Genomic DNA, 12,943 nt, shown 5'->3' with positions numbered 1-12,943 from the left:
AAGTGAGGGATGATGTGGATATCAAGAAGAAAGAAGCTCATCCCACCCAGATAAATCCTTTCCCCCTCCTCACCTCTCCTCTGAGCTGTAGAGTCGGGCGAGCCCAAAATCTGCAAGTTTGATCTGCCCACTGAAAGACAAAAAAAACCAGACCCTGGTTTAAATCACAGTTAAATCACAGAATTATGGAATGCATTGAGCTGTCAGGCACCCATCAGAACCAAACTCCTACTTAAATCCTAGTGAAAGGGTGAGGAAACCCCCTCTGCAGCAGAAAACCTCACAAAGCCACATTTGCAGGAATTACTGCTAGATATGCAAAGGTGAATTCTCCATTTCTGACTGAATGTTTCAAAGAATTACAAAGTTTTAAAAAAAACCAAAACCACCACAAATAATTCAGTCATCAGTATCACAAACCCTTCCCAACAGACCAATGTCCCAGAGAATTTTTTTAGGGAAAAGAGCTTGGAGAGATCTCCAGGTGGATTCACTCACTCCCAGGTTACCTGTTGTTCAGTAAGATGTTGGAGCACTTGATGTCTCGATGAAGGAAATTCTTTTTGTGACAGTAATCCAGACCCTCCATTAACTGTTTCATAAAAGACTTGATATGGTCCTCTGAGAAATGTACCAAGCCAGATTCTAGCAGCCCCATTAGGTCATGGTCCATGTACTCAAACACAAGGTAAAAGGCACCTGGGATAGTAAACAGAGAAATGGTTAAAAAAACAACAGGAGAGACACAAAAAGAGAGGAGGAATGAAAGGAGATTAAATTGTTGAGAGTGATTTTATTATGCACAATTCTGCTGGAATTGTTTTGTTTTTTTTTTAACAGTCCTGTGCTGTTTTGGGCTTACTGGGTGTCCTTTTCCCTCAAAGTGTAAAAAAACCCCCAAAACAACAAAGTAGCCCCACCAACTGACATCTGAAATTAAGTATCCACTCCAAAGAAATTCCTCTGAAGCTCTGGCCAGGTTCACCTCCACACTTTGGTTATTTTCTTACAAGACAATTTGTTGAAGGACCACTGCCAAGCGTGGTTTGAAAGTCCCAAACAAGAACCAGTAGGAAGCTAAAACTCTGTTTTTCCACAGTGACCTAGGACAAAGAGCTTTTCACACTATTAGCAAGTTTGTTGCCACTAATCAGTGTTAAAAGTGACCCTGCAAAGCCTTTTTTTTTTTTTTTAAAGACTCTACAGCAACACAATCATCCTTCGACCAACTCCAACCGGAATCAGCCCTTGGATGAAACACCAGAACCAGAACACAAAAAGCAGCAAACCCACCCCAGAGGTAAATTTTACACTAAACCAAGGAGCTGCATCACATCTGTACCTTTGTCCTTCTTGAAATCCAGTGCATCTTGCTTGTCTGTGACAATCTCCTTCATGTTGACCACGCTGCGGTGGATGAGCTGCCGCAGGATTTTGATCTCGCGGATGGCGGTGATGGGGAACCCTTCCTTCTCATTGTCCAGTCGTACCTTCTTCAGAGCCACCAGCTCACCTGCAGGGCACAGCAGGGTCAGGGATTGCTCAGCTGCACTGCCACAGAGCCTGGGAGTAGCTCTGAGCATGGGAAATGATCAGCAAGGGTCAGCAGAGGGAGGTTTAGTTAGCTCGTTGTTGGTTTTAGGTTGATTTCTCTGCTAGGATTCTCACATGATACATGAGATTTTCCTAACCTGCTTCACCATAAAGGAGGGACACAAGTTTACTGTGGAATGTCCCAAGCTCTGCTGCAATAAAATGTGCCCATTTAAAAAGCAGGGGTTCAGCTGGCATCAGCACAATCTTGTCACCAGGTGTCAAATCCCACCCCAGGGCACAGGATCTCACACGACATCTGTGCTTTTCCTAACCTGCTCTACCACAAAGGAGGAACAGAAGTTTACTCTGGAATTTCCCAAGCTCTGCTTGGAAATCATCTTGCTAATAATTTAAAAAGCAGGGGTTTAGCTGGCATTACCCAAAATCTTCTGACCAGGTGTCAAACCCCATCTCAGAGCACAGGATCCCACATCTAGGATTCTTGCACGTCACCTGAGATTTTCCTAAACTGCTTCACCACCAAGGGGGAACACAAGTTTACTCAGGAATGTCCTAAACTCTGCTGCAATAAAATGGGCCAATTTTAAAAAGCAGGGGTTCAGTTGGCATCACCAGAATCTTCTGAGCAGGTGTCAAACCCCACCTCAGAGCACAGGATCTCACATGATATCTGTGCCAGGATTCTTGCATGACACCTGAGATTTTCCTAACCTGCTCCACCACAAAGGAGGAAAACAAGTTTACTCAGGAATCTCCTAAACTTTGCTACAACAAAATGTGACAATTTAAAATGCAGTGGTTCAGCTGGCATCACCACAACCTTCTGCCCAGGTGTCAAACCCCACCTCAGAGCACAGGATCTCACATGATATCTGTGCCAGGATTCTTGCATGATACCTGAGATTTTCCTAACCTGCTCCACCACCAAGGGGAAACAGAAATTTATTCTGAAATGTCCCAAACTCTGCTGCAATAAAGCCTGACAATTTCAAAAGCAGGGATTCAGCTGGCATCACCAGAACCTTCTGCCCAGGTGTCAAACCCCACCCCAGAGCACAGGACCTCACCCGCAGAGCAGAAACCTCACCTCAATCTTGCAGATCTCTGCCCTTCAACCCCTTTTGAAGGGCTGGGTGACTAGTGCTCCAGCAGCAGCAGGGAGCTGAGCACTCCCCCATCCCTAAGGTGGCACCCACCTGCAGCAGGGCTCACCTGTGTCCTTGTCCTTGGCTTTGTAGACCTGCCCATAGGTGCCCTCCCCGATGATGCCGATGATGTCGAACTTGTCCACGCAGCGCTTGCCCCAGTCGCTCTCCGTCTGCCTCCTCTCCCCGTAACGAGGACAGCAGATTCTGCACCAAACAGGAGACCTGTCACTCACCTCAGTGCCCAGCCCACACAGCACACCTCTGGGCAACCCTAAAGCACAGCCTCAGGCACATCTGTATGCCAAGAATTGGAATTTCAGTGCTTTGGATGTGTAATTTCAAGTGATCCCGGTGCTGAACAGAAATTTTATGCTGGATGGGATTATTAGAGGATATGTACAGAATTTGCTCAGTTTGTAGTTAGTAGTAATAATAATTGAGAATTTCCTGTGAGGCAGGTCAGGGGATCAGCCAGCCCTCACTTTCTGATCTTTAATTCCTCTATTTATTCCCTTTATCACCATGAAATGAAGTGCTTGACTTGGGGAGGATCATTATAAATACAGACCCAGAGTTAAACCTTCCTCCACAAGAAGGAAGGAGAAAAATGAATGTCTGGGATATTTTACAGGATGCTGGATGTTTGATTTTTTTTTATTTAAAACACTGTAGAAAACATCAGGGGATTTTAAATTTGTTATCAAGGGATGTTCTCCATGCCTTGAACATGGAATTGTGGAATCCCAGAATGGTTTGGGTTGGAAGGGATGTGAAATATGATCCAGTGCCACCCCTGCCATGGGCAGGGACACCTTCCATTATCCCAATCTGGATGGGGCAGCCTGTGCAGCTCCATGGCCAACATTTCAAACATAAACTGCATGAAAAATCCAAATCTCCCATTTGGAACAACCAACTTTTGAAAGCAACAAAGAGTTTTATAAGGAGATGCTCATCCAGAGGTTTCTTCTGGCTAAATCAAAGAGAAAAGAACTTTGGTGGCTGAAGATTGGACATGACACACTCCAGCAATTTCTGCCATTAATTCTCAAATAAATGGGGCAAGCTGCCTTTAGCTGAGAGTCCAAATGTGAACCAACCCACAGGAAACACTCATTAAAACTGAATAATACAGAAAATAGGAACTTGGTCTCTCTCCCCCATCTCACTTCCCCCAATATAAACTCTCAAACAAATTTGGGGATTTAAGAGACTCAAAGATTTAAATAAAATAAAAAAAAAAAAGAAAACAAAAGTAATCAGACTTACTTTGGTCTCTTTTTGAAGGGTTGCTGAGGTGGTGTGGCTGCCTTTGGTTCTGGGGAGTCAGGAGGAGATGGGTCCCCCCCAGGGAGCTCTGGGGGGAGTGGGAGGTCCGTGAGTAAGTGTCGTGGTCTCTGCTCTCTGTCCTTCTTCACAGGTTTTGGAGGAAGAATCTCTTTAGGACTAAACTCCGGAAAGTTAATACAAAAGTCAGACTGACAGCCACTTCAAACAAGCAACAAAGTTACTGCAGGACAACAGCTCTGCTTGACGAGGTGTAAGTGTTAAAAATTGGCACGTTCAAATGGAAAATAAATCAGTTTCACTTTATAATGCAAACACGCAGAGAAAAGTGTCAGAGTGCAACACAAAATGAACAGCTCTGCACCAAAACTTGCTCAGTTTGTACTCATCAGTAATAATAATTGAGAATTTCCTGTGAGGCAGCTCAGGGGATCAGCCAGCCCTCACTTTCTCATCTTTACTTCCTCTATTTATTCCATTTATCACCATGAAATTAAGTGTTTGACTTGGTGAGGATCACTATAAACACAGACCCAGAGTTAAACCTTCCTCCACAAGAAACTTTTTAACCTCTTAGTAAGGACTGAGATGAGGTTTGAACTCCTGAATGCAACTGAGGAGTCAAAAGTTGATTTTTTTTATATCCAATTACATCAAGAGTTTGGTTTAGGCTGGCAGCAGCTGCATGAGCAAAATCTATTTTCTCTTTCATGTATTGAGTGAGGAGAGTTCCTAGATTTGAGCAGTCACAAATTTTCCATGCAAATCTTTGCTTTACCAGGAAAAGAAGGAAATTAAAGAGATCCAAAAAGTCTCCCCAGGTTCTGTTTTTAGGGCAAGGAGCAGGTTTGGTGTTTGTACCATCAGGTCTAACACTTCAGAATAAATGAACTGATGGAAGTAGGTTGGGTTCCTAATTATTTTAGAAGATACTGCCTAATCTGCAAGACAATCTCTTGTGAAAGCTGTTTAAGGAAGGAGGAAAACAAAAAACACCAGAAATGGGAGAGGTGGGTGGCTGAAACTCTCCCCTCATGGACAGCAAAATCCTCAGGGGCAAAATAATCAAATATCAACAGAGAATCAAATGGAATTGTTAAGGCTGGAAAAGATCAAGTCAAACCATGAACACTGGCACATTCACCACTAAATCACAAAATCTCATACAAAAATCCCTCAAAAACAACTTTTTTTTGTAAGACCAGATTGGGAAGGGTAAAATTATGTCTGGAGAGTGAACCTCCAGTGCTTTTTTCACCAAAAATTCTCATTTTCTTGCCTTTTATCTGCTCAGTTCTCTATTTGCATAGCAGCTCTTGGTTCCTCAAAGTTCAGTTCCCTCAGGACACCTGGGCTGGTCACCAGGGGGAAGGAGCCAAAGCAGGAGTGTCACCCCAAAAACCAGCACAAGGGTCACCCCAAAAACCAGCACAAGGGTCACCCCAAAAACCAGCACAGGGGTCACCCCAAAAACCAGCACAGGGGTCACCCCAAAAACCAGCACAAGGGTCACCCCAAAAACCTCCACAAGGGTCACCCCAAAATCCAGCACAAGGGTCACCCCAAAAACCTCCACAAGGGTCACCCCAAAAACCTCCACAAGGGTCACCCCAAAAACCAGCACAGGGGTCACCCCAAAAACCTCCACAAGGGTCACCCCAAAATCCAGCACAAGGGTCACCCCAAAAACCTCCACAGGGGTCACCCCCAAAAACCAGCACAAGGGTCACCCCAAAAACCAACACAAGGGTCACCCCAAAAACCTCCACAAGGGTCACCCCCAAAAACCAGCACAAGGGTCACCCCCAAAAACCTCCACAAGGGTCACCCCAAAAACCAGCACAGGGGTCACCTCCAAAAACCAGCACAGGGGTCACCCCCAAAAACCAGCACAGGGGTCACCCCAAAAACCAGCACAGGGGTCACCCCCAAAAACCAGCACAGGGGTCACCCCCAAAAACCAGCACAGGGGTCACCCCAAAAACCAGCACAGGGGTCACCCCCCAAAAGCCAGCACAAGGGTCACCCCCCAAAAACCAGCACAGGGGTCACCCCCAAAAACCAGCACAGGGGTCACCCCCAAAAACCAGCACAAGGGTAACACCCCAAAAACCAGCACAGGGGTCACCCCAAAAACCAGCACAAGGGTCACCCCCAAAAAACCAGCACAAGGGTCACCCCAAAAACCAGCACAAGGGTCACCCCAAAAACCTCCACAGGGGTCACCCCCAAAAACCTCCACAAGGGTCACCCCAAAAACCAGCACAGGGGTCACCCCTAAAAACCAGCACAGGGGTCACCCCAAAAACCAGCACAAGGGTCACCCCAAAAACCAGCACAAGGGTCACCCCAAAAACCTCCACAGGGGTCACCCCCAAAAACCTCCACAAGGGTCACCCCAAAAACCAGCACAGGGGTCACCCCTAAAAACCAGCACAGGGGTCACCCCAAAAACCAGCACAGGGGTCACCCCAAAAACCAGCACAAGGGTCACCCCCAAAAACCAGCACAAGGGTCACCCCCAAAAAACCAGCACAAGGGTCACCCCCAAAAAACCAGCACAGGGGTCACCCCTAAAAACCTCCACAGGGGTCACCCCCCAAAAACCAGCACAAGGGTCACCCCAAAAACCAGCACAAGGGTCACCCCTAAAAACCAGCACAAGGGTCACCCCAAAAACCAGCAGGAATTTTAGCAGCCAGGTGAGTGCTGTGTTCCCAAGAAGCTGCACCAAACCAGGACAAAATTTGAACCAATTTCTCCTAAATTTCCTTTTCCTCCTCTCCTGGTGGAACCACCCAGGTGTAAAAATCATTCCAGGAGTGGGAATTGTGGAGAGGTGAAGGATTTTCCACCTGTACAAAGTATGTTCTGTCCTTGGACATTGCAAACTAAATTTTCAACCCCTGTGTTTGGGGCTGGAACTTTCCCCAGGCTCAGCAAGGACAAAAAGTCCAGCTCAAAGAGTTTTGCTCATAAAAAAAAATGAAGGCAGCTGGTGAAGGGTGAGATTCTGCACAGTCAGGGCCACATGGAACTGCCACCAGACTCAGCAAAACAAGTGGGATTTCCCATCCTTTTATTGGGAAAAAGTCACACAGAGCTATTCAGTGAGTCCCAGCATCATGAGGACAGTGGTAAAATACTCCTAAAGCCACACCTGGGTGGTGGGAAAAAAAATAATAATAAAAAAGAGCTGTATGTGTGAATAGTTAAAAAAATAAAATAGAAATTTTGCAGGATAACTTCTGGGATTGGAAAGGAGGGAATGCTGCAGCAGGATTTGCTTTGCCTGGTGTTTGGGCTGGGAAAATCAGCAGCACAGAGATTTCAAACCAATAATATTTGTTGAACAACATCCCACAGCTCAAGGAGGGCAAGAAACACAAACCCAGCCTCACTATTAGGTGAGAAGATTTCCCTGATTGCCATCAATACCACAATCATCCATCAGAATAAATGCAATTATTCAGAATGTCTGACACTTCAGCACAGGAGTCAGAATTGTGGGATCCCACACTGAGCACTAAAAATGTGTTTTATTCCTCAATTCCAGCACTTTAGTGATGGCTGGGAGGATACAGGAGTTTTTAGGGAACTACAGGCTAAGTAGATCAAATATTAAAAAAAATATATCAGAGATGACCTTAAGTTAACAGCACTGCAACATATTAACAGCTAGAAAAGGAGAGAAAAAACAAATACTTGGTTGTTTTTGTTTTTTTTTTCTTCTCCACTCAATTCTGGATATTCTGCTCCTTTCTCCTCACCAAAAGCAAACCCCAGAGTGGGGTTTTCAGACAAGCTCATCACTCCCAGGCCAGCCACAGCTATAATTACAGGATAGAGCCAAGCTTGAATGTTTTGATCAGAAATGAAGAAATAAAGTTGTACCAAGTGCAGTTTCACTCATTTTTAAACTTTTTCTAGCAAATAATATCTATTTCTCCAGCAATAAAGGATTGCATCAATTACTCAAGAATGAAGACAATACTCAAATTAAACCAATGGTGGTTTTCACACATGGCCATGGCCTGTGTGGCTGGTGAATCTGAAACAGAAAAAGCTCTGGTTTGTGTTCTTGTATTGAAATTATGATTTTTTTTTTCCTGTTGACTATAAGCTTCTAAAGAATCAATCAAACAAAAAAACCTGACATTTTAAAGTGTGCAAACAGCTCCAACACAAAGAGAGGCAAAATCCCAGCCCCACATTCCATCCCTGTAATAACCACAAGCAAGGAATGATGTGAAACCTTTACCAAGCAGCAGCCAAACCTCTTGTTTCCCACAGAGATAAAAAAGCAACAACCTGCACGAGATCATAAAACTCTCCACACAAACCTGGAACAACCCTGGGTAACTCCTTTGTACCAACACCACTCTGCAGGATTCCAACTGTAAAACTAACCCCAAAAAAAAAAAAAAAAGCCCCAAAACCCTCTTTATTGAATGTTTTGCTCTGAAATTCAAAGGGGATGCTCTGGTGTGACCTTACCTATCCAAGTCATCTTCCCCAACTAAAACAGGGGGGAGCGGAAGCGGAGGCAGGGTGGAAGTTTTCAGGTGTGGGATAGCAGCCGTCACAGACACTTGGGATTTTGGAGCCACCTGCACAGAGGACTGGGAGTTCACCTGAGAGGATAAAGTAGACGTCCTTGGGTGGGAAGATGATGGCAAAGGTGTTGGGGCTGGAGGAGGGAGCTGCACAGGAGGCACTGGGGCTGGAGGCAGAGGTGGGGCGGCGGGGGACGGAGGCAGCGGCGGCAGCGGCGGCGTGGGAGGAGGAGGGGTGCTGCTGGGCAGAGGTGGAGGGGGGGATTTGATGGCTGGCAGAGGGGGTGGAATCTCCTTCTCTGCTGTGTCTGTCTCCTTTGGAGATACCAGATCCTCTGTCACTGCTACAGGCTTCGAGTCTTTTGTTCCCGTGGGTTTGGAATCCCTAACTGGAACAGGATGTTTCCTCTCCGAGTTCTCCTCCGCCTTGGATTTCGTCGTCTCCGCAGAGGCTTTAGGCTCTGTGTTTGTGTACAGCAAATTAACCGAGTCTGCATCCAGACCTTTCTCACATTTAACACTTTTGGTGACTTTTTTAGACTCTGTCCCAGCCTCTTTCACTTCAGCCAAGCTGTTCTCCTTCCTAGCCAGGAAAACAGGGGAGCCTTTGGCATCTTTGCCATCCACCTTGGCGGCGGCTGCAGCGGCGGCCGCTCTCTCTTTCTTCTTCCTGCTGAGCTCAGCCCCCAGGCTGGAGTTGAGGGGCAGCCTGCTGGGGGAGATGCTGGAGTGACGGCTGTGGGAGCCAGACCTTTGCTTCTTGCTGTGAGATGAGTGTCGGGAGTAGCCGGGGCTGCGGCTGCGCGACTTGACCGATTTCCTGCGGGGAGCAAGAGAACGGAGCTGGGCTCAAACTCTGAGCTGCTCACCGACAGCTGGAGGCTGTGCTGGTCAGCTCAGAGTCCACAGCACCTGGCAGGAGAGATTGAATCACAAACTCCTTCCAGTCCTTCAATCAGGAGGAGTTTTGTATCATTATCATCCACCTTTCCCATGCCAGACCTGCTGTCACAATGGGAAGAGAAGGGAAGGATCGAGGCTGGACAAACCCCAAGGGGAAGATCAACAGCTCACACACCCAACAGGAGATCCAACCAAATCATCTTCAGTCAACAGGATGAGCTGGAAGCTCAGGAATCTTTCACAGGAGTTATGTGCAACTTTAAAGGAAACCATGGATAAAACACAGCTGCCCTCACAGGAATGCTGTCTCAGGAAATTGTACCTCCCTGGTTCTTTTGTTGCCATCAGAACTCGAATTTGCAATGTGTGATTTGGAAGAAGGAAAAATGATTTTAAGTCTATTGGTCTTGGTGTTCTTCTACAAAGAATGGGCTCTAAAATCTGTGCTAGGAGAGAAGCAAGGCAGGAAACACCTCACATCATCAGGGTTCCCCTCACATGGATCTGCTCATGAGAGGGGGAAATTGATGGGGAAAACAGATCAACACTAAAATGGAAGTGGAAAGTGGCACTTTCAGGGCTCATATCAAACTCCTGCTAAGCCAGAAATGTTTCCTCCACTCCAGGAAGAACAAGGATTGGGCAGGGTGAGGCAGGAGGTTTTAATGGTGTGATGGGCTCTGATGCCAACAGGACAATGAAAAATTCTGAGTTCAGACCCTACAAATACTGTGACAGACACAACACTCCAGGATTTATTACTCAGGACACATCTAACTTGGAAAACACAGAATTCCCTAAAGAAGTCCCACAGTAGTTATAAAACACATTTAATAGCTGCAATCCAAACACCCTGGCTCCCTTGTAACCATGCTCAGAACATCATTAACAACAATAATTAGTATTATCCCAAGACAATAAACATTTAGATAACTGAGACAACAGAAAGTTCCTGTCCCTGCACCAGCAGCACCTTGCAGGAGGGGCAGCTCTGAGGGTGGGAGGTGAAGGGTTTCCCAAAGGATCAGCATTATTTTTTTCCACTTGGAAATGGGAGTGTTCAAGGAACACCAGGACTGCAGGTAAATCCTTCCTTTTACACTTGAAAAATAAAAATACAACCAGGAGGAAAATCAAAAATCAGGATCTGCAGTCACACAGCTGTTTCCTCCCTCAGCACATTGCTCTGCCATGGCAATGCTGCCTCAGGATCTCCTCTTTCCCCAAGGTTTCTGCTCACTGAGCTGATAGTCTGGGACAGCAGGGACCTTTTAAACAGCTCCAAGATATTTGGAGTTTATGGAAAACATGAATCCTGCAGGATGTCACCTACTGCACCCACAAACAGCTTTGGGGTTAATGCTCCTTATTGCATTGCCCCTTTTCCTGCTCCTTGAGAAATCACTCACCAGATCCAAAGTAAATTTCTCCAAAAGTCCAATTTTACCTTATTTAATGGTAAAATTTAAAGTTTTAAAGGTGATTTAGAAACAGGCAACAGGGTTACCTGTCTGGAGCAGGACAGGTGAGGTGGAATGATCAGATCCTCTCACAGGGATAACCACAGAATTTCCCAGGGCTGGAATAACTCCCTGACCTTCCAGCAGCAAATATTCACAAATATTCACAGTTCCACCAGGAATAAATCCATTTCCTCCCAGCCCTGCTCACTCCACAAGCACCACTCACCCTTTTTCTCTTCACTAACAACAACTCCCCACAGCAACCACACAAACAACTGCTGGCTTTTATTTTCCAGCCTGGTGTTCACAGACCTGAGAACAGGAACAGCACTACAGCAAACCTCACCTGTCATCCCCAGGGCATCCAAAAAACACCAACACAGCACCTGCTGAGGGGCTTTTATCACTGCACATCTCAAAAAAAAAAAAACAGGTAGTAAATACAGAAGATGCACAGGTAGGTTTTGCTGCTGGAAGAAAACAATTTCCATACTCTGGGATGATTTTTTGTGGCTTTATCTGCAGGTATTTTAACTCTTTCACCCTTAATTTGTTAAATTTTGCTGTAGCATCCCACACCTTGCTGGTTTTGTTATCCAGGATGGATGAGGGGTAATTTAACCTCACATTTCTTCCTCTTTCTGAATAAAAATGTTCTGGGATTAAAACCCAACCTGCTGCCCTCCAGAACTGGAAAACAAATAAATTATACTAACCATGACAGCTGTGAATTAACAAAGAAATTATGGCTTTATCTAAAAATCCACATTAAAAAGCACTGAGATTTATTTAAGTCATACAATCAGAAGATTGGGATGGTTTTTGGAGAAGGGAATTCTAGGATCTTCCATGAGATGGTGCAGAGGTGCCACAAAATTCCTTATCACCCACCCACAATCACCTACAGATATTTCATTATTTTACCTCCTCTAAACAACACACACTTAAGGATAAAGCAGGAAAACAACATCTGGGAAAGTTTAACTACTCCAATTTCTCAGCAAACAGCTTCAATTCTTATTTTTGAATTCCCAGCAACCTTTCACCACCTGCTCACACTCCACCACACACAAGCACTCAGCACAATCCATCTCCAGCAAGCTGAGGGACTCTGGAATTTCATCTCCCTGTTTTAGCTGCAGTGACAACAGTTGCTACAGAGAAAGGCAAAGCACATCTGTTATTTTCCCTACTGACCAAATCATCCTGGTTTCCCCCCTTGATGGGAAATGAGTTGTTTTCCTACAGCCACTGGAAATGCAAACACTCTGGATTTTCTCCAAATCAGCACAGCACATGGGTGCAGTTCCCTAATGATGTGTTTTGGAAATGGAGATGAAAGAAAACACAGAATGCAGTAAAAAAAAAAATTTAAAAATTCCCCCATATTGTCAGTCAGTGGAAATAGAGTGTCCTAGAAAAGCCTGAGGAACACAAGGCATGATCAGGTGTTCCTGTCTCAGTGTGCCAGTTAAAGAGGTTTTTCTCTCCCAAAAAATGAAGCACAGAAGGGATTTCTGACTGCCCTAAACCAGCTGCCTCCATTCACACTCATCTGCAGCACCTCAAGGTGAGGAGGGCTCAGCCCAAACTCTCACAGCCACACCCTCAGGTGAGTCCTGAGCCCCTCCAGGTGAGCCCTGAGCCCCCCTCCAGCCTCCAGGTGAGCCCTGAGCCCCCCTCCAGGTGAGCCCTGAGCCCCCCTCCAGGTGAGCCCTGAGCCCTACTCCAGGTGAGCCCTGAGCCCCACTCCAGGTGAGCCCTGAGCCCCCCTCCAGGTGAGCCCTGAGCCCCCCTCCAGCCTCCAGGTGAGTCCTGAGCCCCCCTCCAGGTGAGCCCTGAGCCCCCCTCCAGGTGAGCCCCTGAGCCCCCCTCCAGGTGAGCCCTGAGCCCCACTCCAGGTGAGCCCTGAGCCCCACTCCAGGTGAGCCCTGAGCCCCCCTCCAGGTGAGCCCTGAGCCCCCCTCCAGGTGAGCCCCCCTCTGTTTTCTGGACACACCTGACCAAGAGTTCCCCCCTCCAGTCTCAC

The 12,943-nt window shown here is 46.3% G+C and overlaps 1 protein-coding gene across 1 annotated transcript in view; it reads right to left on the bottom strand.

Moving 5' to 3' along the window:
- The window catches only part of CDK12 (cyclin dependent kinase 12), a 31,177-nt gene that overhangs the window by 13,737 nt on the left and 4,497 nt on the right, over positions 1 to 12,943 (bottom strand). Inside the window, 6 exon segments of the mRNA XM_079327570.1 lie at positions 74 to 130; positions 510 to 699; positions 1,343 to 1,513; positions 2,770 to 2,909; positions 3,975 to 4,151; positions 8,490 to 9,368. Of these exon segments, the coding sequence (XP_079183696.1) occupies positions 74 to 130; positions 510 to 699; positions 1,343 to 1,513; positions 2,770 to 2,909; positions 3,975 to 4,151; positions 8,490 to 9,368 (1,614 nt within the window).

This window comes from Erithacus rubecula, assembly GCF_903797595.1.
Source record: "Erithacus rubecula genome assembly, chromosome: 27".
Classification (NCBI taxonomy): Eukaryota; Metazoa; Chordata; class Aves; order Passeriformes; family Muscicapidae; genus Erithacus; species Erithacus rubecula.
This window is presented reverse-complemented; position numbering and strand designations above follow the sequence as displayed.